This window comes from Symsagittifera roscoffensis, chromosome 7 (assembly GCF_963678635.1).
Source record: "Symsagittifera roscoffensis chromosome 7, txSymRosc1.1, whole genome shotgun sequence".
NCBI lineage: Eukaryota > Metazoa > Xenacoelomorpha > Acoela > Convolutidae > Symsagittifera > Symsagittifera roscoffensis.
Window position 1 is genome coordinate 3,802,271 of NC_087068.1, and position 27,167 is coordinate 3,829,437.

The following is a 27,167-nucleotide window of genomic DNA, read 5'->3' on the forward strand; positions in this document are numbered from 1 at the left end:
TTGAACGAAGTGTATTATTTAGACGTTTACATGGAATAACTAAAAATATAACAGGCATAATCAACCAACTCAACATCAAAACAATTTAACAATTTATCGAATCACTACCGGAATAACGAAAAAGTTTTCATGACAATATAAATAAAAACTAACATAATGAACATTCACAGAGATACAAAATCAATCAAAACGCCTCAAATTATTCCAACTAAGTCGTTATTGTTTCAAGATTTTCTCGGGTCTATTGGTTGGTATCTTCTCCAGTAACTTCATTGGTCACTTCAGCTTCCGAAGCCTAAAACAGACAACATTACTTCATCTTCATCGTCACAGTCTAAACAACAAACATCATGAACTGGTTGAATGACTGTCAATTTCGGGAGTCTTTGAACAGAGCATTTAATGAGCTGATAGATTTGAAGAAACAGAGATATGAGCAAGAATACAAGTTAGTCTTACGTAGGTGGCGAGTATTTGAACGGTTTCAACAAAACAACTAAATGTCTCGTCTAAAACCAACCTGTTTTACATGTTTGTAAAAAGTATAAAATTACTTGAAGCCGTAAACAGGGGTTGAAAAAAGCTGGAGGGAATCTGAGATCTTAGCAAATTTTTTGAACGAAATAGCTCAATTCAACTTTTTGCGGTTTGATATTTTGAAATAATTTAACACATAACGTTGACTATGACAAGAAAAAATTGATTGTTCTCAGTTGTTTCAAAGAATCAGCAAAACTAAAATGAAAGCCTCTCATTATTTTTCTAATGAGTCAGTAAGTCTGAAGCAACATTAAAACATATTGCCTGTATAATTACAGAATTCTCGATGGTTCAAACAAGCTACCTCGTCTCCGCTCATGTTGGGTAGTGTGATGTTACTGTTATCTCCATCTTGTCCAACTATTCCCGACAGGGGCTTGTCCTCGTCACTAACTCTACTCGCAGGAGACGCCCCCGCCCCCGAGGGACCCCCCGCCGGGGTCACACTTCCGCTGCCGTGGGGAATAGTGGTATCATCGATGGCCGAGCTGATGTTACTTATGTCCATACTCATATCATGTTGATTTATTGGCTGACCACTTAGTTCACGTTCTGCGGCTAACAACGCGGCTGGTTTCCGACCGCGACGTCCAGTGCCGCCGCCACGCCCTCGCCCGCTGCTGCCGTCTTTGCGCTTTTTATGACTCTTCTTTTTAGTGTAGTCTTCTGAAGAACAGAAACATTTGCCAACACCGAACAGCTGATTATCAGTTTGAATCTTTATCCAATACAATGCATTAAATAGTACAATCGTTTGCCAAAAGGAACAACTTATCACCAATTCAAAAAGAACTTGAACTACTTTTTAAGACCTGAAGTTCAATTTTATTGGATTGCAAGTCAAAATATCATGATCATTGAATCTCTAAATCTTTATAGTAATACAAATTAGTAACCTTGGACTCTTTACTTCCAAGAACCAATAGCTTTCTCATGAAACTTTAAATTAACTGTACCGAAATCGGAGTCTGACAAATGGTTGTCACCATCGTACGATCCACCTGCCTGACCCCCACCTCCCCCCGTCTGCCCAGCCGCAATTCTCTGCTCAAACTCCCTTTCAAACTTCTCTTTTATATCCGTGAATATGGATCCCAGAACAATAGAGTGCTCGAATATCTCACTGCCTTCTACGTTATAAGTCTGTGCATTCTTGCACATGAGCATGAAGTCGTCTTCCAGGTCCTCCAGACATCTGTACTTGTTGTTTTTGATCTTGTTCTGAAGAAAAAAAACGTTCACACATTTCAATAAAATGAATACTTCATTTATCAAACAGGGAAATGACATCAACCAGACCTTTATTTTTTAGTAACTACAGAATGTATTAAACTTTATCAAAGTCCAACTTTAATCAAAAATCAACTTTATTGAGTAACGTTTACCTTGATTTTGTTTATATCGACTGGTTTCTTAATGAACTCATAGTAATCCGGTAGCTCCTTTCTCGACGGTAACTGAATAAAAGTCGTACTCAGCGGCAGATCTTCATCCCTGTAATAATTTATTCGGTCACAATTAATCAAAATCTACTCAATTTAATCAATTATGTGAAAATGTTTCGGTACGAAGGTGAGATACTTACGGCCTGGTGAACTCGCAGACCTTCTTAATGATTCCTCGCATCACTTTCTGCAGTGCCTCCTGATTTTCAGGGCTGACGTAGTTCCTGCCTGCTCTCGCCTTCTTCTTACCCGGTCCCCTCCCTACATGCACATCCTCATCGTCATCATCTTCAAGTCTCTTCCTCCTCTTTTTCCCAGTCCCCCCTTCCACAGTACTTTTTCGTCCTCGTCCGGGTCCCGCGGGTGTCGGTGTATTGTTGCTTCCATCGCCCACCTTGAAATAATGAATACGTCTTAACTATTTTATGCTAGTTACTATGGTTTTCATCTCAATGTTGCCTCCAAATTATGTTTAACCAAGAAAATTTTTACTTTTCTTTTTGTTTTGTCTTGACAACTCCCGCGACAACTGGATTTCCTTGTCGAATACTTCAAGTATAAAGGCAATTCACTTAAGAAAAAAAAAACTTAAGGTGCCAAGTGACACGCTGACGGCTCGTCGAAATTCTAGCAGACAAATTAAATTGTAAAAGCACTGTTTGTGGATACTTACAGTGCTTTTACAAAGATATACTTGAAAAATCTGGTTTGAAACTCAATTATTACCTCTTCTTCCCAGTCTTCCAAGTTGCCCCCTTCGACCGCTTGCAGCCATTCGGCTTCCGTGAGCCTGTCGGCATAATCTACTTCCTTTCTCGCGCGGTTTCCTTTTCCAAACACTTTGTCCATATCGTCGGCAGTCGTAATTCTCTCCACTTCTGCCTCGTCTTTGATCAGCCACGAGGGCAGTTCGTGCTCCTCAATCAGTCGTGCCTTTCGTTTCGGGTTTCGAGCCTCAAGGCGGCGTCTGTCTAAATCTATTCGGGTGAACATCTCGAATTCCTCTTCCGTCCTCGCCAGCATCTGGTTCAAGGTTTCATCGTCTGGAGCTTCGTCGTCCTCCTGAAACAAAATTTAAAATAACTTTTAGCTAATCAAGAAGTGTGTCGAGACAGCAACAAAACAATCAGTTTAACGAAAAGTAGTTGTTCTTCAATGAGAGGATTGAAGTGTTTTCCAGAAATGAACAGAAGAGACCAACAGATACAAACCCGCTGAAAATAAAGAAATTTCAACAAAATGATCACATCTCAAAATGGTCCAGTTCAAATCTAATTAACGTAACTAGATAGAGCGTGCTTTACACAGATAATGTACAATCATTCAACCAGCTCCCACAGTAGATATATTCTTCTATATTCAACACAATTTTTTCTCTAGTATATCATGATTTTTTCTTTATCCAGTTAGCTGAGCGTGTTCGAAGCAGTTTGAAGTAAAGTTAATCACAATTTTTTTAAATTTAAAAATCACAATGAATTTTTAGTCCCACAAAAATCAATTACCTTTTCTGTAAATATATTTTATGATGTGCCGTATACATGCAGAGCAATTGAATAATAAAACACGTGTTGAAGTTAAGTTTATCACAATTTTTTAAGTTAAAAAATTACAAGGATTTTTTAGTCCCACAAAAACCCATTACCTTCTCTGTAAATATATTTTATGATGTACCGTATACATGCAGAGCTATTGAATAATAAAACACGTGTTTATATCTTGCGAATGTAAAGAAGTGACAATCTGACCTCATCGTCGTTGTCATCCTGGGCAAGGATGGCCCAGAGGAACTCGTGTCTGTCCTTGCTGGTGCTCTTCTGATCGAACATGCCTGCCTGGATGACCTTCTCGTCCACATTTAGTTTGTACCTGGCAGCTGCCAGAATTCTCTCCTCCACAGTGCCAACTGTCATCAGTCTCAGTACTCTCACTTCGTTCTTCTGTCCAATCCGGTGGGCTCTGTCTTGCGCTTGCAAGTCCTGAAACACTCCTTTATTTCATCTATAATTCTATTTTCAAATAGAAACCATTTCAAAAAGCCCAGGACTTTCAGTAACGTATGCGCTTGCAAGTCCTGAAACACTTCTTTATTTCATCTATAATTCTATTTTCAAATAGAAACCATTTCAAAAAGCCCAGGACTTTCAGTAACGTATGCGCTTGCAAGTCCTGAAACACTTCTTTATTTCATCTATAATTCTATTTTCAAATAGAAACCATTTCAAAAAGCCCAGGACTTTCAGTAACGTATGCGCTTGCAAGTCCTGAAACACTTCTTTATTTCATCTATAATTCTATTTTCAAATAGAAACCATTTCAAAAAGCCCAGGACTTTCAGTAACGTATGCGCTTGCAAGTCCTGAAACACTTCTTTATTTCATCTATAATTCTATTTTCAAATAGAAACCATTTCAAAAAGCCCAGGACTTTCAGTAACGTATGCGCTTGCAAGTCCTGAAACACTTCTTTATTTCATCTATAATTCTATTTTCAAATAGAAACCATTTCAAAAAGCCCAGGACTTTCAGTAACGTATGCGCTTGCAAGTCCTGAAACACTTCTTTATTTCATCTATAATTCTATTTTCAAATAGAAACCATTTCAAAAAGCCCAGGACTTTCAGTAACGTATGCGCTTGCAAGTCCTGAAACACTTCTTTATTTCATCTATAATTCTATTTTCAAATAGAAACCATTTCAAAAAGCCCAGGACTTTCAGTAACGTATGCGCTTGCAAGTCCTGAAACACTTCTTTATTTCATCTATAATTCTATTTTCAAATAGAAACCATTTCAAAAAGCCCAGGACTTTCAGTAACGTATGCGCTTGCAAGTCCTGAAACACTTCTTTATTTCATCTATAATTCTATTTTCAAATAGAAACCATTTCAAAAAGCCCAGGACTTTCAGTAACGTATGCGCTTGCAAGTCCTGAAACACTTCTTTATTTCATCTATAATTCTATTTTCAAATAGAAACCATTTCAAAAAGCCCAGGACTTTCAGTAACGTATGCGCTTGCAAGTCCTGAAACACTTCTTTATTTCATCTATAATTCTATTTTCAAATAGAAACCATTTCAAAAAGCCCAGGACTTTCAGTAACGTATGCGCTTGCAAGTCCTGAAACACTTCTTTATTTCATCTATAATTCTATTTTCAAATAGAAACCATTTCAAAAAGCCCAGGACTTTCAGTAACGTATGCGCTTGCAAGTCCTGAAACACTTCTTTATTTCATCTATAATTCTATTTTCAAATAGAAACCATTTCAAAAAGCCCAGGACTTTCAGTAACGTATGCGCTTGCAAGTCCTGAAACACTTCTTTATTTCATCTATAATTCTATTTTCAAATAGAAACCATTTCAAAAAGCCCAGGACTTTCAGTAACGTATGCGCTTGCAAGTCCTGAAACACTTCTTTATTTCATCTATAATTCTATTTTCAAATAGAAACCATTTCAAAAAGCCCAGGACTTTCAGTAACGTATGCGCTTGCAAGTCCTGAAACACTTCTTTATTTCATCTATAATTCTATTTTCAAATAGAAACCATTTCAAAAAGCCCAGGACTTTCAGTAACGTATGCGCTTGCAAGTCCTGAAACACTTCTTTATTTCATCTATAATTCTATTTTCAAATAGAAACCATTTCAAAAAGCCCAGGACTTTCAGTAACGTATGCGCTTGCAAGTCCTGAAACACTTCTTTATTTCATCTATAATTCTATTTTCAAATAGAAACCATTTCAAAAAGCCCAGGACTTTCAGTAACGTATGCGCTTGCAAGTCCTGAAACACTTCTTTATTTCATCTATAATTCTATTTTCAAATAGAAACCATTTCAAAAAGCCCAGGACTTTCAGTAACGTATGCGCTTGCAAGTCCTGAAACACTTCTTTATTTCATCTATAATTCTATTTTCAAATAGAAACCATTTCAAAAAGCCCAGGACTTTCAGTAACGTATGCGCTTGCAAGTCCTGAAACACTTCTTTATTTCATCTATAATTCTATTTTCAAATAGAAACCATTTCAAAAAGCCCAGGACTTTCAGTAACGTATGCGCTTGCAAGTCCTGAAACACTTCTTTATTTCATCTATAATTCTATTTTCAAATAGAAACCATTTCAAAAAGCCCAGGACTTTCAGTAACGTATGCGCTTGCAAGTCCTGAAACACTTCTTTATTTCATCTATAATTCTATTTTCAAATAGAAACCATTTCAAAAAGCCCAGGACTTTCAGTAACGTATGCGCTTGCAAGTCCTGAAACACTTCTTTATTTCATCTATAATTCTATTTTCAAATAGAAACCATTTCAAAAAGCCCAGGACTTTCAGTAACGTATGCGCTTGCAAGTCCTGAAACACTTCTTTATTTCATCTATAATTCTATTTTCAAATAGAAACCATTTCAAAAAGCCCAGGACTTTCAGTAACGTATGCGCTTGCAAGTCCTGAAACACTTCTTTATTTCATCTATAATTCTATTTTCAAATAGAAACCATTTCAAAAAGCCCAGGACTTTCAGTAACGTATGCGCTTGCAAGTCCTGAAACACTTCTTTATTTCATCTATAATTCTATTTTCAAATAGAAACCATTTCAAAAAGCCCAGGACTTTCAGTAACGTATGCGCTTGCAAGTCCTGAAACACTTCTTTATTTCATCTATAATTCTATTTTCAAATAGAAACCATTTCAAAAAGCCCAGGACTTTCAGTAACGTATGCGCTTGCAAGTCCTGAAACACTTCTTTATTTCATCTATAATTCTATTTTCAAATAGAAACCATTTCAAAAAGCCCAGGACTTTCAGTAACGTATGCGCTTGCAAGTCCTGAAACACTTCTTTATTTCATCTATAATTCTATTTTCAAATAGAAACCATTTCAAAAAGCCCAGGACTTTCAGTAACGTATGCGCTTGCAAGTCCTGAAACACTTCTTTATTTCATCTATAATTCTATTTTCAAATAGAAACCATTTCAAAAAGCCCAGGACTTTCAGTAACGTATGCGCTTGCAAGTCCTGAAACACTTCTTTATTTCATCTATAATTCTATTTTCAAATAGAAACCATTTCAAAAAGCCCAGGACTTTCAGTAACGTATGCGCTTGCAAGTCCTGAAACACTTCTTTATTTCATCTATAATTCTATTTTCAAATAGAAACCATTTCAAAAAGCCCAGGACTTTCAGTAACGTATGCGCTTGCAAGTCCTGAAACACTTCTTTATTTCATCTATAATTCTATTTTCAAATAGAAACCATTTCAAAAAGCCCAGGACTTTCAGTAACGTATGCGCTTGCAAGTCCTGAAACACTTCTTTATTTCATCTATAATTCTATTTTCAAATAGAAACCATTTCAAAAAGCCCAGGACTTTCAGTAACGTATGCGCTTGCAAGTCCTGAAACACTTCTTTATTTCATCTATAATTCTATTTTCAAATAGAAACCATTTCAAAAAGCCCAGGACTTTCAGTAACGTATGCGCTTGCAAGTCCTGAAACACTTCTTTATTTCATCTATAATTCTATTTTCAAATAGAAACCATTTCAAAAAGCCCAGGACTTTCAGTAACGTATGCGCTTGCAAGTCCTGAAACACTTCTTTATTTCATCTATAATTCTATTTTCAAATAGAAACCATTTCAAAAAGCCCAGGACTTTCAGTAACGTATGCGCTTGCAAGTCCTGAAACACTTCTTTATTTCATCTATAATTCTATTTTCAAATAGAAACCATTTCAAAAAGCCCAGGACTTTCAGTAACGTATGCGCTTGCAAGTCCTGAAACACTTCTTTATTTCATCTATAATTCTATTTTCAAATAGAAACCATTTCAAAAAGCCCAGGACTTTCAGTAACGTATGCGCTTGCAAGTCCTGAAACACTTCTTTATTTCATCTATAATTCTATTTTCAAATAGAAACCATTTCAAAAAGCCCAGGACTTTCAGTAACGTATGCGCTTGCAAGTCCTGAAACACTTCTTTATTTCATCTATAATTCTATTTTCAAATAGAAACCATTTCAAAAAGCCCAGGACTTTCAGTAACGTATGCGCTTGCAAGTCCTGAAACACTTCTTTATTTCATCTATAATTCTATTTTCAAATAGAAACCATTTCAAAAAGCCCAGGACTTTCAGTAACGTATGCGCTTGCAAGTCCTGAAACACTTCTTTATTTCATCTATAATTCTATTTTCAAATAGAAACCATTTCAAAAAGCCCAGGACTTTCAGTAACGTATGCGCTTGCAAGTCCTGAAACACTTCTTTATTTCATCTATAATTCTATTTTCAAATAGAAACCATTTCAAAAAGCCCAGGACTTTCAGTAACGTATGCGCTTGCAAGTCCTGAAACACTTCTTTATTTCATCTATAATTCTATTTTCAAATAGAAACCATTTCAAAAAGCCCAGGACTTTCAGTAACGTATGCGCTTGCAAGTCCTGAAACACTTCTTTATTTCATCTATAATTCTATTTTCAAATAGAAACCATTTCAAAAAGCCCAGGACTTTCAGTAACGTATGCGCTTGCAAGTCCTGAAACACTTCTTTATTTCATCTATAATTCTATTTTCAAATAGAAACCATTTCAAAAAGCCCAGGACTTTCAGTAACGTATGCGCTTGCAAGTCCTGAAACACTTCTTTATTTCATCTATAATTCTATTTTCAAATAGAAACCATTTCAAAAAGCCCAGGACTTTCAGTAACGTATGCGCTTGCAAGTCCTGAAACACTTCTTTATTTCATCTATAATTCTATTTTCAAATAGAAACCATTTCAAAAAGCCCAGGACTTTCAGTAACGTATGCGCTTGCAAGTCCTGAAACACTTCTTTATTTCATCTATAATTCTATTTTCAAATAGAAACCATTTCAAAAAGCCCAGGACTTTCAGTAACGTATGCGCTTGCAAGTCCTGAAACACTTCTTTATTTCATCTATAATTCTATTTTCAAATAGAAACCATTTCAAAAAGCCCAGGACTTTCAGTAACGTATGCGCTTGCAAGTCCTGAAACACTTCTTTATTTCATCTATAATTCTATTTTCAAATAGAAACCATTTCAAAAAGCCCAGGACTTTCAGTAACGTATGCGCTTGCAAGTCCTGAAACACTTCTTTATTTCATCTATAATTCTATTTTCAAATAGAAACCACTTCAAAAAGCCCAGGACTTTCAGTAACGTATGCGCCTGTATGTCCTGAAACACTTCTTTATTTCATCTATAATTCTATTTTCAAATAGAAACCACTTCAAAAAGCCCAGGACTTTCAGTAACGTATGCGCCTGTATGTCCTGAAACACTTCTTTATTTCATCTATAATTCTATTTTCAAATAGAAACCACTTCAAAAAGCCCAGGACTTTCAGTAACGTATGCGCTTGCAAGTCCTGAAACACTCCTTTATTTCATCTATAATTCTATTTTCAAATAGAAACCATTTCAAAAAGCCCAGGACTTTCAGTAACGTATGCGCCTGTATGTCCTGAAACACTTCTTTATTTCATCTATAATTCTATTTTCAAATAGAAACCACTTCAAAAAGCCCAGGACTTTCAGTAACGTATGCGCTTGCAAGTCCTGAAACACTTCTTTATTTCATCTATAATTCTATTTTCAAATAGAAACCACTTCAAAAAGCCCAGGACTTTCAGTAACGTATGCGCTTGCAAGTCCTGAAACACTTCTTTATTTCATCTATAATTCTATTTTCAAATAGAAACCACTTCAAAAAGCCCAGGACTTTCAGTAACGTATGCGCTTGCAAGTCCTGAAACACTTCTTTATTTCATCTATAATTCTATTTTCAAATAGAAACCATTTCAAAAAGCCCAGGACTTTCAGTAACGTATGCGCTTGCAAGTCCTGAAACACTTCTTTATTTCATCTATAATTCTATTTTCAAATAGAAACCATTTCAAAAAGCCCAGGACTTTCAGTAACGTATGCGCTTGCAAGTCCTGAAACACTTCTTTATTTCATCTATAATTCTATTTTCAAATAGAAACCACTTCAAAAAGCCCAGGACTTTCAGTAACGTATGCGCTTGCAAGTCCTGAAACACTTCTTTATTTCATCTATAATTCTATTTTCAAATAGAAACCACTTCAAAAAGCCCAGGACTTTCAGTAACGTATGCGCTTGCAAGTCCTGAAACACTTCTTTATTTCATCTATAATTCTATTTTCAAATAGAAACCATTTCAAAAAGCCCAGGACTTTCAGTAACGTATGCGCCTGTATGTCCTGAAACACTTCTTTATTTCATCTGTAATTCAATTTTCAAATAGAAACCACTTCAAAAAGCCCAGGACTTTCAGAAATGTATGCGCCTGTATGTCCTGAAAAAGATTCGTCAATAATTCGTCTTAGAAAGGCATGTGTATTAGCCTGGTGCGAACCTGCAATATTTGGCATGAATGTATTTTAGTAGTTACTACCTATTTTTGGACCTCCTGGAACACTTCTTACTCTAAATCTTCTTTGATTAAATACCAATCAATCTTACCAATTCCGCTCCTCTTAAATTTATTGGCACATTTCAAGCCTCACACATTTTGCCCCTTTTATGGTACACACAAATTCCCGTAAAAAATGTGAGGCGAAATAGTCGCGCGGCCAAATGCGCCATATTCATTTTGTAGCGTATATAAAAGCCCAATCATTACATATGTGTATACAACTTTTCAATCGTCATTATGCATAAAAAATAATCTTTTATGAAACACCAATCATTCCAAAAAGTCTCCTAAGCTACTATTTGGAATTTCAAAAGCTCTACCAAGATACTTTTTACATAAACGTTTATCATTGAAGCTTGTCGTTCAAAACTTTTTTTCATATTTTTCAACCCCATCATTTGCCACTTGATAGATACAAGGATAAAGTCAACATCATAGCAAATATCTACACAATGAGGGCAACTCTTATAGGAGAACTTCAACCACCTTTATTAAAAAATTATAGTCCCAGCTGCAAAAAGAATTGGCGCAGACTTGTTTGAAATTGCAGCTCCAGAGATTGGAGAAGTTGTAAAAGGACGACAAAAACTTGAAACATTAGCAAAAGATGTTGGAACAAAAACAGTTCGAAAAAAATTAGGATGTGGAAAAAAATCCAAGCGTAAAACTCGTAAAACCATTTCTCGCAAAAGTAGGTAAAAAAGTCGCTCTCGCAAAGACATTTTTGAAAAAATAAAGTAGTCCTTTTCGGTACGGGGCTTTTACAAACTATTCGTTGAAGATTTTTGATAAAGTCCTAGTTTTGGAAATAGTTATTTCATCCTACACTAAAAAGGGTTACCATTTTTACCTGCTGTCAAAACTACGACAAAGAAAAATTCGCATTCAATGAAAATAACGAGAGCTTTTAATTTTTTGGTCGATAACAATATGATTCTCAAAACTTTTCTATATGAATGAAATTGAGTTCAAAGCTTTTCAAAAACTTTTGTAAGCATTATGTTTGCGATAGTGAAAGGATGTTTTCTCTGTTTTACTATCAGTGAATTTCGTTTTCGGTGTCATTTATTGTATTCTAGGTGACCTGGAGGGATGCCACAAGAAGGGTTGCATAACACGTATAGCATTCCTGCTGTAGAGGTTGTAATTTAACAGATATAGGCAAATGAACCTAAAATGTTTTTCTAAATCGAACTTCAAATTCAATTCAGTTTATAGTTTTATTTTCATGTTTTTCAAATCCATAAAATGCCATTTGATAGATACAAGGATAAATTCAACATCATAGCAAAGATCAGCGCAATGAATTTCACAACTCTAGAACCACAAAAAATAAATAAATACCTGGTGTGGGTTCCAGTCGGAGTCGAATATGATGACGGTGTCTGCTGCCTGCAGATTCAGCCCCAGTCCCCCCGCGCGGGTGGAGAGGACGAAGATGAAGCAGTCGTTGGCGGGGTCACTGAACTTGGACAACATGTCCCCCCTGTCTTCCGCCTTCGTAGTTCCGTCCAGTCGCAAGTAGGTGTAGTCTGAAACAAACAGGGTCTTAGAATTGTATTCAGCACTAGAGCAATTGTTCCAAAGCAAAGTCATCATATCATATCATTATCATCTTGTTATTTATACGCCGATTGTAATAGTCCTCGCTGTTCGAGACTTTTACCGGTTTTCGTTTCGTTTACGAATACTTTTTCTGTACGGTGAAACTCATTTACTTCTAGGCCAAAAATGGATTTAATTTCGTATCTCCTTTTTTCCGTACATTGAAATTTCGTTTGATTCTCACATACCGAGGCTTCAATAGACATTCAGTTTAATCTCTAAGCCACAATAAACTCTTGTATCTTCTGGGATGAATTACTCATTTCTGAATATGAAGTATAGACCTCTACGCTGCAAGATTTCATATTACTTCGGCGAAGGATACAAGATTTAAAGAATACTTAGGTAAAAAAGGTGGTAGATTTGAAGAATACCACAGAATCACGAAACTGCACCCTTATTTCAAAAACCCTCAAGAAAAATTGGATCTATTTGGTTGTGCGGTGTCCATGCCCTGAAGTGCAGTTAATTTGAACTCACTTCTGAATATGAAGTAGTCCTCTAAGATGTGCATGCAGGTGGTCATCTGACAGAAGATGAGCACTTTGTGGCCAGTCTCCTTCAGTTTGGGCAGAACTCTGTCCAGTAATTCAAACTTGCCAGCCGCCCTGTACAGATCGATCCCATTCACCACACTTCCAGGGTAGCCAAAAGTCTGGGCAATCGCTTCCTACCAAACAATTGTTTCACATCATTAGCAAATTCTCAAATATTTCTAACACAAAGGCGAAGCAGAGCTTTGCAACTCTCGCGAGACAATACGAAAATTGCGATAAAAGATAGTGAATAGAAAGAGACGGATTTGAAAAACATTATCTGAAAAAAAAAATTAAAAAAAGAAAAATCTACACCTACATAAATTTCATACGCCTGTCTCAGATGAGGTTCATAAAAAGCCTTAGACACAGAGGCGAAGCTGCGCTTCGCAAACACTAGCGAGAACACGACAAAAGCAGCTCCATAAAGTGCAATAAGAAAAAGTAGAAATAAGCCTCGAGTTGGTAAAAACTCGGCTACCTCTCGGATTCGATCTGCAACCTAGAGTTTATGTGTCTCACGCACTAACCAATCAACCACGGATGGTTAATAAATTATAAACACTGACCTCAAATAAAGCAGGCAGAGAACAGATGTTATGAAACTTCTAATGCTTCAGATCGTGATTATAGCAAAATAGCCACCAAATAAGTGAATATTTTATTTGCGAGTTAAGTTAGAAAAAAAGAAGGTTCGTAGTAATAAACTAACGATTGCAAGCTCGCAAGTGTAAAAATCATTGGGAAATCGAGCCAAAACTAAGGCGAGAAAGTTGGATTCCACCCCGCTGAGCCGAAAGCAAAATTGTTGTCATAAAAATACTAATAAGTTTTTACGACCCATCCCTACTGAATCAAACAAACGCATTAAAAAATGGGCCTTAAACTACGCGATATAATTAAGTCCATATAATATAAGTCGAAACCGTTTAATCGGAATTTTTTTTTAAATTGTTCCAAATCGGACTGGGTGAAAAATTTTCAAATTACAGAACTTTCAATTACTATAAAAACTGTTTAAATCAAATTTAAACCCATGCATTGAAAAGTAAGCCGACAAAAAACTGTATCAGATAACATAAAGGGCATTTAGAAAAATAGAAAATGATCTGACGGAAATTTTGTCGACAGCCAAGAATCCAAAAAAAAATTCAACAATTGTTAATTTTCAAAAATTGAGCTTGTCAGCAGCCTGCACGTAACATTGAATGTCTTGTTCCCGAGTACAAGAACACTTGCAATAACAAGTGAAATAAAAAAAATAAAAAACAGAGTTATACTCTCAGCGCTTTGACTGAGGATTTAAAATTTTTATATATTTCAGAAACCAACAAACTCTGAATTGCAAATAGACTAAAACCAATCCAATCGTCCCAAATTGGTTAAGTTTGTTATATATAACAATAACACAGAGGCAAGGCGGAGCTTCGCAACACTTACGATACATTTTAAGTAAGTCTAAAAAAATTGTAAATATCGAAAAACTAGATCTATCAAGATAAATAAAACTAATTTCGAAAAAAAACTTGACAAAACCATAGAATGTGAAATTAGAATCGAAAAAAAACTTACCAAGCGGTAATAAAGCCCAAGAAATACCGGACCAGAAACGCTTTAAACAGAAAAATATCAAAAAGCATGAAAAGTAATTTGAAGTTTTTGTCCCCTTCCACTCATAACACACACACACACACATAAAAATTATCTTACTCATCAAACGACGCAATATGAGGCCGCTAAGTCGATATAATATAGGGCGAAACCTATTAAGCCGAAAAAAAAGAAATGAAACTAAAATAAATTGAGTTGGTAAAATTACAACTTGCATAAAAGCAAATTATGAATAAGCCTGATGGTTAAAATGCTAACAGGCTCAATACATATCTGTATAAGTTATTCCAGCAAAACGGACTAGGTGATTCGTGTGATCTAGCACCCGGTTGCAATACACTTGCTATCGCAAACGCGACAATCTTTCAAAACATCAAGAGACAGAGGTTTGGTTTATCATTTCATACCAACAAACCTCAATGTGTGGGAACATGAAGGGGTGGTTGCATATCTTCCTCAGCTGCATGATAGTGTTCATGAGAGTCTTGGCGCCCCCCTTTCCCGACTGGCCCTTCTCCGACCCATCAGTGAGTAATATGCCACTATTCTGCATGTGTTTGTACAGCAGTCTCTGTAGAGCCGACATCTCACACTTGATTACATACTCCACCTGGTTAGAAAAATAAAACTCTTCTATGAAATCAAATAATCTTCTGATAAAATAAATACAGATCATACAAGAAAATGAAGAAATATATAGTTAAACGAGCAAATTGGGCTTTCAGTGTTGAAGAAGTATCCCAGTTAGACAAAGTATTACAAAAACATACGATAGTAAGATCGCAACTCACTCGGTACCAAATGTTGCACACGTTAGTTTAGGTTGACACAGGATCAGAATTGGAAAAAGTTAAGTATAAGCTGTAATTATAAGCGAAATTAAATAACTGCAACACACCTTATCTGGAAGTTGGGATTCCACCTCCTTCTTCAAACGTCGCAGAAGAAATGGACGCAACACTTTATGCAGACGTCTGATAATCAACATGGACTCTTCTTCATTAAGATCCACACGTTCTCCTGTATTCGCAAAAGGAGTGTTGAACCACTGCTCGAAGTTGGCGCACGAGTGGAAAATACTGGGAAGCAGGAAGTTCAGCAGAGCCCACAACTCTGGCAACTTATTTTGCAACGGAGTTCCAGTTAACAGCACACGGTGTGGTGCTATGTAGTTGATGTTCAAAGTCTGGGTCAACTTGCAATGATGGTTTTTCATCCTGTGGCCTTCGTCAATAACTAAGCACTTCCACCGTATTTTAGCCAGGGTTGATTTATCCTTCATGATGTACTCATAAGTCGTAATCAGGACATTGAACTGGTTCGCTCTGATTTTGTAGCACAGAGCACGTCTGTTCTGTGGGTTTCCCTTGTATGCGATCACACTCACAGACGGAGCCCATTTTTCAAACTCGCCCAGCCAATTTGAGAGAGTTGACAAGGGTACAATGATCAAGTAGGGTCCGTTTATTTTCTTCACTTCCATCAGGTAGCTTATGAACGCAATCGTCTGAATTGTCTTTCCCAGTCCCATTTCGTCGGCCAGGATTCCGTTCAAGTTGTTGTTGTACAAAGAGACAAGCCACTCAAGACCCATCAACTAAAAAAGAATCATTTTTCCAGACAACTTCATAATATCATTTCATAAATCTATCATAAACAAATCAAAAACAGCACGAAACCCCACATAATTTGAACAGAAACTTGGATAAAGTCAGTGAACTCAAAGAGATCGAACATTTTATTTGAACATTTTTCAGCTTTCGAATTTCGGGAGAAAAAAATTGATCACGTTTAAGCTCTACGAATTTCAAGAACCTTTTTATCATTGACATTTATTTTTTCATAAAACCAATCCAATTAGGTTAAAGGGCGTCAGCAAAAAACTTTTTTCATTCTGCTTGAAAATTTTAAAATTTAAATCCACTTTCGAGCATTCGCGTTTTTTGATGCCATATGCATTTTTTATTAGACAGCGTAATTTGCCTTTCTATAAAATATGCGAGAAATGTTGTTAACAAGTCTTTCTCAGTTGAATCTAAACTGTCTGACAAATACACTCGTGAACGCTTTAGAATGATAACACACCTGGTATGGCTTGAGGGTTCCGTTCATCAGAATAGTGGGCTGTTCAGTGATCTTTTCTCGCTTGTAGTGAGCAATAGAGTAGTAGGATTGGTTGTCCTTGGCCTTGTAGTCTTCCTCTTTGTCCACGTCTTCCTTCGCTTTCGCAATAATCGCCCTAAAAACGAATAGTTTAGGTCCTCAAAAACAACAGCGATTAACTTGAAATTGCAATTCATCGTTGTGCTGCGGCGCTCGCTCACTGTTATTTTGTAATATACAGTCCTTTATCTGTTGCGTATTTTTTTTAGTTTCAGAACTTTTATCATGGTTCTCAAGGTAGTTGACGACCTCTGGTTTTTGTGTTCACTTTGGTACAAAAAACGCATTCACTTTTTATCAACTTACTAACGATTTTAGTTAATAATTTTGGTATTCGTCATGACATTACCATTTTTTTTCTATTTTACCGAGAACAAAAGGAGTCTTTGGTTTAATTCTATTTCGATTCAGTATTCATCGATGTACCACATGATGCAGCCAGTAGTTCCCGTCGCTGACGACCGAACGGATTTATTGGATGTACGACCCTTTTGGCCCAAACCTACTTTGGACCCTCCTAGTATCTGGGAAAGTGGAGTACTACAATTCAACTTAGCGATTACCCTCCGGGAAAGATGTGACCGAGAGAACTGTTGAAGATACCTCGCACAATTCACGACGATCTTCCTCCTAAACCCACAACTGTTGTGGGTGCCGAAGATGCTACAGCAGCTGCGAATAGATAAGCAAGTGATGCAACAGCAGATCGTAGAACGAAAGAAGTTAACAAGGAGAGAAGAGCTAAAGACGCTACAGCAGATACTGGTGTATATATTTTATGAAGCGTTTCAACGGATTAAATCACGTGTGTTTTTCTCCTTACGTATCGAAGGACGAAAACATATTCTTCAGAAGTATCCGCTTACAAACATAGCGCGATTATTTTCAAGGATTTCTTTGACAATTGTGAATTACTACAATGCGATCAATGACGACCAAGAAAGTCCGAAGTCATTTTTCCTTCGTTTGACGTGCCAAGTATCCCTGTGCGACTAGTCACCGGCCTTTGAAAAAGAAGTCCTCAGAGATATCTCATCGGCAAAATGCGTTTCAAAGACAGAGTGATTTGTGTAATCGTCCAAATGCAACTCCAGAAGACACCTAGAAGTCAGCCTTTTTGCAGGAAAAGGTGGCTCAAATGAATCTACCACGGTCAATCAGGCTCAGTTCAGCCAAAGATTTTCCGGATCCAAGAGGTAGCCTAGAGACTCCAAACCATGCTATTTCTGCAGGAATAAATTCTCGCCCAATCACAAACAATCTCGTCCAGCCCGCGGAGTTCCATGCGAAATTGCAGTAAGAAGAGTCATTTTGACAAATGTTGCACTATTCGTGTGGCAAATGCGGACACAAACAGCAGAATACTAACTTTATAACTTCCGATAGTGAGTCGGAAATTGCAGTTCTGACAAATAAAAGGTAGCGCATCCACAAAGTTTTTGGAATCTGATACATCCAGTTTATCATCAGTCACAGATAAAATCAAAACAGTGAAAAAACTGGAGGTGGTCAATGCTGCAACTGGAAAAGTTACAAGAACATTCAAATTACCATCAGATGTTACAACAAATTCTTCATAGCAATGATACATGTTGACTGCAACATGTGGAAGATTGGGTTATTTAGCACTTCGGGTTGGAAGGCGAAGTCGGCTCAATTTCTTATTTCCTAGAATCAAACTAGTTGACCTGATCCACTTTCCCTTTAGTCTCGCGTGGTTAGGATTTGATATTGATCCATGCGGTTGCCGTCCCAAACAACCAAAATAGAGCAGTTTTGGCACTGGATCCCCCCAAAGCGCACAAGCAACTCAAGTCGTTCATGGGTGTCCTTAATCACCTTCAAATATTCTTACCAAACTCGCAGGTCCATTCGACCAATTACGCCCGTCGCTTAAATTCATCGACAAACGAAAATTCGATTGCAGAGAAATTGAGCAACTAGCTTTTAAAAGTATTTTGGGTATCATTGATTATATTACGAAAAGGTATCATTATGATAAAACTCATTTAACGAGAATTCAAAGTGACGCTATTCTTCAGGAGTACGGGGAGCGGTGGTGAAGTGGTTACGTCTCCGCCTCTCAATCGAAAGGTCGGATGTTCGAGGCCCACCATGATCCGTGCTCGTTGCTTGAGGGTGAAGCAACATTACCCAGCTAGAAAAATAACCAAAAAAAATTGAATGTAGTTCTTAAACAGGGGCACAACAGCGGTTCGCCGTGATGAGCTGTACAGCACTTGTGTTGGTCCTCTCCCCCGTGGATAAATGGTCTTAATTTGCCAAAACAGATGTGTGGATTTCAATTGCGTCGCGATTTTTAAACACTCAGGAAGAAAAGTCTGGTACAAATGAATTGGAGTTACTCTCAATTGTTTGGCCTTGAACATTTTTGCAATTATTTAATGAGAAACACTTTTGGGGTAGAAACCAATCTTATGGGTATCAATTCGTCACTAAGGGCCAATAGGCGTAACAAAACCCACCAGTCGGAGTTCGAGAAAACAACGATTAAAAAGCTCCTAACTCAACATTAAGGGGAGAGGTACTTTATAGTTTTATTCATTCTGAAACACTAGGAGTAGGCACTTACGCAGCATCTACTTCGGCATCATCCAGCAAAATAGTGGGCGCCTCATCCTTAGTCGGAGTGGCTTTCGCCTCCACTTCCTTCTCCTCCTCAGCCTCCTCTTCTTCCGACTCCTCCTCCTCTTCCATCAACTCTCCTTTCTCATTCAACAGCTTCCACCCTGGATTCGCGTCTACAAACGCCCTCGCGTCTGCGTACGTGGTGTTCTCCCGCTGCACCTGGATTCCACTCGGGTCCACGAACGTCACTGTCCTCGGAATCGTCTGGTCCTCCTGATTCGCTCCCTCGTCCGGCTTCTTCTTTCGACTTCGCTTCTTTTTCGCCAACTCAGCTTGGTGCTCCTTCACCAAACTAGTCAGAGATCCAATGTACTCATCAGTTTGTTGCAACAAGTGCGCCAATCGTTTGTCCTTTTTCTCGTCAATCAACTTCTTATAACCTTCTTCATCCTCGGCCATCAGAAGTCGCATTCGCTCTTTCTCCAGCCTTTCCTGCCGCTTCTGTTCCTCTCTTTCAGCATTGTTATGATATGCCATCACGTTTTTGTTCACCTTGCTAGTTCGACTTTGACCAGTCCTGTGGAATTCTTTGAACTCCTTAGAGTGGGCCAAAATGGCATTCAAGAACTCCTGGTGTTTCAGTCGCTTCTTGCGCTCGATTTCCAACTTTTGTTGCTTTTCCAACCGTTCAGTCAATCTCGCCTCTTTCAAAGTTTGTTTTTTGGCTCGCTTATAGAGCTTCAAATTCAGCATCGTCTCCATCGTGCAATCGCGACGCATTCCATGCACCACTTCAGCTCGCAACGCTTTCTGGAAATTCAGCAACTTCAATGCTCGCAACTCAATTTCAGCCTTCATTCTCGAATCTTGATCAAATTCGTCCAGATTAACAGCTTCCAGTTCTTTCATTCTCAACCCGATTCTAGAACTGATTCTGTTCTCTCTTTCTTGTAACAGAGTCATCTCATCAATGCCTAATGGCTTGGACATTGGTGCCAGCTTTTTCTGGCCTGTGAATAGCGGAGGCATGGTTGCCTTGCCGGCATCACTAGCAGAATCTTTTCCAGACTCTGAAAAATTTAACAGAATTGAGCTCAGAACACAAAATCTATTATCGACCGTTAAAGCTCAGAGCATCCAAGCTATCTCGTAGACAAGTAAAATAATGTTTTGCGAGATTCCACTTAAAGTTTTTGCCATCTAAAAAATTAACACACAGAGGCAAAGCTGAGCAAAGTCCCCCCTTTGATACTTTTTCAGAAATCCATTTTTGGCCGACCGACCCTAAAATTTTTCTAAAGGCGCCTTGGGCGCCAATATATACTAACTTTGAGGGGGAGCGCGCGCCAAAAAAAAACGCGATTTTTTTGTCAAGATTTTTCAAAAAAAGCCCAAAAACGGCTTTTTTGACTATTTTTTCAGAAATTTGCCTGCGGCGCAGAAAAATTAGCCAAAATAGGGGCAAAACAGTGCTTTGGGAGAGCTCGAAAAATCAATTTGGTCGACCTAAAAAAAAAGGTCGTCAAAATTTTGGAAAATTCTTTGAAAATCCGCCCCCCCTCGAGAAAATCCTAGACTCGAGAAAATCCTAGATCCGCCCCTGCCTCTACGCCACATGGGCTATCGGATTTGAATTTATAATAACTAAGCAGTAACAAAGCCGAAAAACCTCAGCAGAAACCATTCATGCCGAAAAGAAATTCAAAAAATTCTTAACTTATAAAAAATGTGAAGTCCCTTTTATCCTCGGAGCACACAAACGCGCAAAAAAAGTTTTCGGTCGCAACGACGCAATAAGAGGTCACTAAGACCATATTAAGGAAGCCCAAAATTATGAAGCCAATAAAAAATGAAAAAAAGTGAAATTTAACAAATCGAGCTGGTAAAATTACAAGCAAACTTCCATTCGGCAGGATTTTTAAAATGCTGTAAACAAATTCTGTAAAAAATTTTCACAGCTAAAATAACGTTTCTTAGAAGTGACAACTAAGCCGACGAAATATAAGCAGAAAAATAATAGACCGAAATTTTTTGAACCAGGATATTTACCGTTTGAAAAAAAAAACAGGTTCTGGTCAGATTCGAACCCAGTAACTTTGCCGTCCCAGGCGTATTCGATACCACCATGCTAAGTGTGCAAGAGGCACTATAAAATTTGAAATCATTAGGAACCATAAGGAGTCTACTGAGTCATGTAGACAAAGTTGTTTAGGAAAAAAGTCTAGTATCCCATTGCAATACCCTTGCTTTTCGGAAGGGTATTAAGCAATTCAATTTAATCACAATTTAATATACAAATTGATCGAAAATTGAAATCACTGCTTAGTTAACATCTAAAGTGAAAAAACATATCTAATCGAAGATTGGAAAAGAGCCATGAACGCAAGTTAACATAAAAAAAACACTGACTTTGTTTAATAAAATTTCAACGCTCGAATTTCAAAGAAAAATAGATGCCCTTTAAGCTCTTTGAATTTCTAGAACGATTGAAAAAACCAACTTGAGAAAACTGGATCAACAGGTAAAGTTTTTTTCCCGCTGTAAATCTAAAAACTAAACTCCACTTTCGAAAATAGAAATCGCTCATGTTTTTTGCGCCATTTCCATGTTTGTATTTTGGAGACTGCGATTTAAGTCATTTTCAGCAGATGAATTTCAATTTAATTCAAAAAGTGCATAAAAAACCTCAAAGCATCAATATTTTAAGACTTTTTCCTGGAAAAAAAAATCAGCAAGACCTATATAAAAGTCTTCACTACGTTCATTACTCTTAACAAGCTAACTCGTACCTTTATCAGACTTGGTCGAAGCTTCACTCGTATCTACAGTCTCCATCGGCTTTGGAGGGAACAAAACCCCCAGCAGGTTAGTTGGAACGGGCAAATTCCGCACTATGTATCGATAGGCCTGCACTTGAGCTCTCAGAGTCAGCGACTGGTCTCCCGTCAGCTGAACTGGGATGCCTGGAGGCATCATCGGCGGCACTTTAGCTGCGACTGCTGCTCCTCCTCCTCGGTGACTGATAGCCACGGGACCCACAGGAGCCTCTTGCTCCGTTGAAGCTGAAAGATCCAATTTTGATCAATCAGATGAATCGCTGATATTAAATTTTTTTCTGACCACCCGAATTTGATAGGAGTTTTTGGTCATTTCCGTTATGGAGTGGAAAAGAACTGTGGCGTAGCGTCTGTTTTTTTTTCAGCCAATTTATTTTGACTACCTCAAAGACTTTGCATTTTTTAGAATGTAAAGAACTTTGCATGTAATAAGTTAGAATGTAATAAAAAAAAATTGCGTATAAATTATGTATTTCAAAATTCGCGCGAAAAATACCTTGGAAAATTTCTGAAATGGTATTTTAATTACTATACTGTTATATGAAACTTTTTTCGATCCAATTGATGAATTAAAACAGACAGTTGGAAAAGATTAAATGAATGAAAGAAAACAAAAAAAACTGACTTGTTTTTTTTTGAAAAATCTCAGCTTTCGAAACTCAAACACAAAATTAGATGCCTTAAAAGTCATTGAATTTCTAGATCAATTTATGATTGCCACTTTTTTGATTAAATTGACCGAATTTGAAAAAACTGGATCAATAGGTAAATTTCTTATTCCGTTGGGAAACTCGAAAACTAAATTCCACTATCGAAATTAGAAGTTGATCACGTTTTTTCCAGATTTTTACCTTATACTGTTCTATAGTGGATTTTGCCTTCTTTTTAACTAAGGAAATTAACTGATCTTAAAAAGAAATCAAAAGTCGAAAGCGCGAAAAAGTAAATTTGAGCCTGAACAAATAACAAAAAAATCATTGCGACCAATATAAGAGTCTGAACTAAGTTCATCGACTCTTCAAAATCATCAACTGTGTTAACTTATTACTAATCAAATGTCAAAGTACATGTAAATATACTGCTAAAAAGTACTTTTATATGCGACTTCGGTTGAAAAACAAATTTTCATTGCATTATCGCACTACGCTACACTCATGTAATCAACTAGTAGACAACTATAGTCAATTTAAACTCCGAACCTTTGATTTTATTTGCTTGAATCACGCACAAAAACAGCAATTAATTTGGGATTTTTTTTGTCCAAAAGGCAAAAAAGCTTTTGTTTCAAAAATAAGTCTGGTCAACTTCCTCTGCTAGTTTCACAGCAACCCGCAACTTTTGTTTCGATTAGATTTTGTTAAAAATTAGCAAGGATAGCTGGTTACTGTGCAAGTAGCACAGAATGTTCCGACCATAATCTTAAAAAACAGAAAAATTTTTTTTTTTGTTTTCAAATTAATCGCGTTTTTTCGGCGTGGTGTGATAAAAGTATCTGCACACAAAAAGTAGAAATTATGCATATTCGACTGTCATAGTAAAATGGGAAAATTGGACAACAGTGACTAGAAAAACAAAAAAAATCACAAAAAAAATCCAAAATGTTAAAAACTCCAAAAACTAACTTTAATTGTTTAATACTACATTTTCACGCCTTAAATTAAGCAAAACACAGAGGCGAAGCGGCAATTCGCACCACTTGCGATACAACAAAATCATAAAAAACATAAGTAGAAAAAAAAGTGTGAAAAACTGTGTGAATCAAAATTTTCGAATGTCTCGATGAAGGACACTTAGGGCCCAGCTAAAACTGAAGGTACGTGTAAGACAATTTTTTATACTGAATAGTTTTTTATACTGAAGCGGTACAATATGCATTATTTAAAAAAACGAACTTTGCCCAAAACCATAGATGTTTCTCTACTAAAAGAGATGCGTGAAAAATTTTGAGATTGTGGAATTTTACCAATTACATCACATTTCTGTTTAAAAAAATTAAGGATTGGCCACTTCTGCAGGAACAACTCCGCAATTTCTTCTTTCGATCAAACTTTTAATCTCAGAATTGATACGGTAATTTTTAAGAAAATTCAAAAAGTTTCCAATAAACGGTCGAAGTTCAAAAGCTTTACTTTTGGAAATCCGTAACTTTTTTCTGCCAAAAGCAAGTCAAATTACAAAAAACGGTCAAAAAAGAAAAACTTTGACATTTCCGAGGGCCACAATTTTTTTCCAAAAAAATGGGCGTAGTAGTGTAAGCGAAGGAGCTTCCCACGACCCGTTCTTTGGATTTAACCTAAAATCTCAGATATAGGAGAGTATTTTTTGGTAACACTCATTAAATTTAGAAAAACGCTCAAAAAAATTGACTTTTCTCAGGACGATTTTTTTTGTGTAAAAATGTTTATGAGTGGCCTCTAATGCAGGGAAGCTTCACACTACCCGTACTCTCCATTGAACACACAATCTAGCCGCTTATGGGGGAACTTCTCAAATCTGCTCTTTTCATTGACACAAAAATCTCAGATTGGGTAGGTTCGTTTTTGAGAAAAAAATTGACAAAATCGGTCAAATACTGTCCTCACAGATTTTTTCGAAGGCTGTAATCAAAAGGGTAAAGTAAAAATAGACCAGGGGAGTATGCAGACACATAAATAACCCTTTTTTTGAAAATCGGTAGAAGGGTTTTTTCCCAAAAAGTGATAAGACTATCCAAAGCGTCTTAAAAAAATAAATAAAACCAACCCAATCCCATACATTTTCATAATAAGTGTTTTTATCAAACGAATATTCTAAAAAAACTTGCCAAGCAAGACATTTGAAATTGAAATTAGCAACTGAACAAAATTTTCGAAGCTGAAACAAGAGTGAAACCAGTTGAGCCGAAAAAATACTGCTTTTGTAAAAAAAAAAATTGAAAAAACTCTGAAACCACCCTGTAGTAACTAGTACCCACCCAGTAGTTAAATTTGAATTTTCATGAAATTGAGCATGTCAGCTACATAGCATCATCATAAGTGGTTCAACTGATTTAGTTAAACTAGCTGTTATCACGAAAAAAGTCTACATTCCGATTTGATACTGCTTGCTAATCGCAAGCGTAATAAGATATTGTAAGCCTGCACGCTTGCTTAGCAGCTCGAAATGAGACTGAAAATAAAAAAAATTAACTTTTAAATGGTCGAATCACGGCTGAAAAGGCTTTAAAACGATATATCACTCGACTCAATCCGATGATTAAGTGGTACCTAAATTTGCGTTGGAAACAAAAAAAAATAAAAAAACACAAACACAAAGGTCCTCCCCATTTTTAATGGCCGGAACAAATATTTAATATTTTGGTTGCTATTAGAGGACAAAAGATTCCGGAAATTCATTAGAAGCCTATAATTTTTAATCGGTAGAACGTGAATTGAAAATAGCACTAAATATGAGCTGAAATTAAAATAATACCTTTGACTACATCTGGAAGAGATGAAGGCTCCGCTGCCTTCGACAGAACCTCTTGATTAATCTCCGATGATTGTCCGCTGGAACTTTGTTGATAGTCTGGGGTTGCTTTTTCTGCCACAGCTTTGACCTAAAGCCAAACAATGTTGCTTCATAACTGGAAATATTTTTAAACTCTTGGATTCAAATTAAATACTCAAATGAAGACAGAAATCTAAAAGGTGCCCAGATATAATAAGCTTATTTCCCTTAATCGAACTTCCTCTATTGAAAAGAGTCAAGTTTTTAAAAAAGCTTACTTCGCTGGGTCCAATGGTCTGTTTCGGCGCTCCAAATGACGCAGGAGCTCCTTGGCTAGATGTCATTGAGCTTTGAGGAACAGCTGCATGTGAAGGACTCGGGGGACCGGCAGGCTGCATCATGGCTCCTGGATGGGGCACCTTTGGCATCATCATCTGTTGGTAATACCTTTGATGTTGCTGGTACTGCTGCTGTTGCTGATGCTGCATTTGAGTATGTCTGTACAACTTGAGCAAATTGTGATACTTGGGGTCATCAGTCATTCCTCGCTCCTGCATCTGAGTCAAAGCCGTATACATTCCCTGCAAATCATGAGAAGTGTATTGTCTATACTGTCCATATGCCATTCCTTGTTGCGGGACGCCTGGCGGGTGGCCGTGTTGATAGTATCCAGGAGGAACTGAAGCATTCGGTGGTGGCGGACCTCTTTGTTGTTGTTGTGGAGCGCTTGCCATTGAGGTCGTCGGTGCACTGGGTCCAGGTGGAACCCCTTGCTGTCGCATTACAGTCGCTTCGTTTTGTCCATAAGGGCCAGTTCCTTGCGAAGGTGCACTGTACATTGCTGCTCCCTGTTGTACAGGAACACTTTGCCCGGCTTGTTGCTGTGCTTGCGATGGCTGCTGACTCGGTTGTCCTTGATGGTAGTACTGCTGGCTCTGCGAATATCCTTGGGGTGCTTGAGGAGGATATCCAGCAGGGTTTTGTCTCTGGCCTCCGTAAGACATTGGCGCTTGTCCCGGAACATGTTGTGAACTTCCACTTTGATATTGCGCACTTGCTGGCATCTGCTGATGATATCCAGAATGATGCATGTATTGCTGCGGCTGAGCCTGGGATGAAGTCCCTGGATATCCGTGGGTGGATTGGGAAACCTGACCTCCTGAGTAGCCAACCGGATGACCTCTATTCGGCATTGGCATACCCCCTCCATGCTGAGACTGGTTTTGTCCAGGGTATCCTGAATACATCGCAGCATTTGGTGCTTGTTGTTGTTGCTGTTGTGGATGAGCTACTGGGTGATGTTGCGGTTGAGTCGGCTGCTGATTAGCTGGTGGCGGGGTCGGTGCAGGTCCGCTGCTGGCTGAGGATGGCGCTGGTGAAAATGGAGCCGGACTTCCAGTCGCGACGTTTGGCGACTGAGACGGTGGTCGTTGCTGCATCATAGCCTGCTGATGATACTGCAATTGCTGTTGCGCTGGGGATCCAGGACCCTGTTGACCTTGGGGTCCCTGGTAACTTCCAGGTGCGTTTTGCGATGGTTGCATAAACTGACTTTGAGGCATTTGCTGGTGCTGAGGCGGCGGCTGTTGTTGTTGCGGTTGCTGCGGGTATCCTTGACTAGGATGACCATACTCAGCAGTATTCTGGCCTCCCATATGAGGCGGTGGGCCTTGTTGGTTGGGATATCCAGACATACTCTGAAAATTAAGGCCACGATTTGAGGAGTACACTTCATAATGCAATTTGAGACTTATTTCCATCTAGCGACTAACTTCCGTATCTCTTTGTGACTAAATGGAGATTGAAAAGTATTAGGAAGAATTTTGAATTTGTCAATGCTGAATGAACATTATGCAAGTTTTGTAATTTAAACAACTAAAAAGAAGGAACAAAACTAATCTGCTGTAGT

At 37.7% G+C, this 27,167-nt stretch overlaps 1 protein-coding gene across 2 annotated transcripts; it reads right to left on the bottom strand.

The window, feature by feature from the left end:
- Positions 1–26,951, bottom strand: LOC134851467 (transcription activator BRG1-like). Of its 2 annotated transcripts, XM_063867570.1 has the most exons (17): positions 25,537–26,951; positions 25,241–25,367; positions 21,743–22,015; positions 18,958–20,023; positions 16,287–16,440; positions 15,100–15,798; positions 14,617–14,811; positions 12,535–12,724; positions 11,794–11,981; positions 3,734–3,964; positions 2,712–3,047; positions 2,126–2,379; positions 1,926–2,034; positions 1,497–1,761; positions 845–1,206; positions 460–509; positions 1–295 (listed from the first exon to the last, which is right to left on the bottom strand). In XM_063867570.1, exons 1-17 carry the CDS (start codon positions 26,911–26,913, stop codon positions 277–279), a joined length of 5,895 nt encoding a protein of 1,964 aa, XP_063723640.1. In that variant the 5' UTR covers positions 26,914–26,951; the 3' UTR covers positions 1–276. The 2 variants fall into 2 exon arrangements, with proteins under 2 accessions (XP_063723640.1, XP_063723641.1); XM_063867571.1 differs by lacking the exon at positions 460–509.
- Between the last annotated feature and the right edge of the window lie 216 nt (positions 26,952–27,167).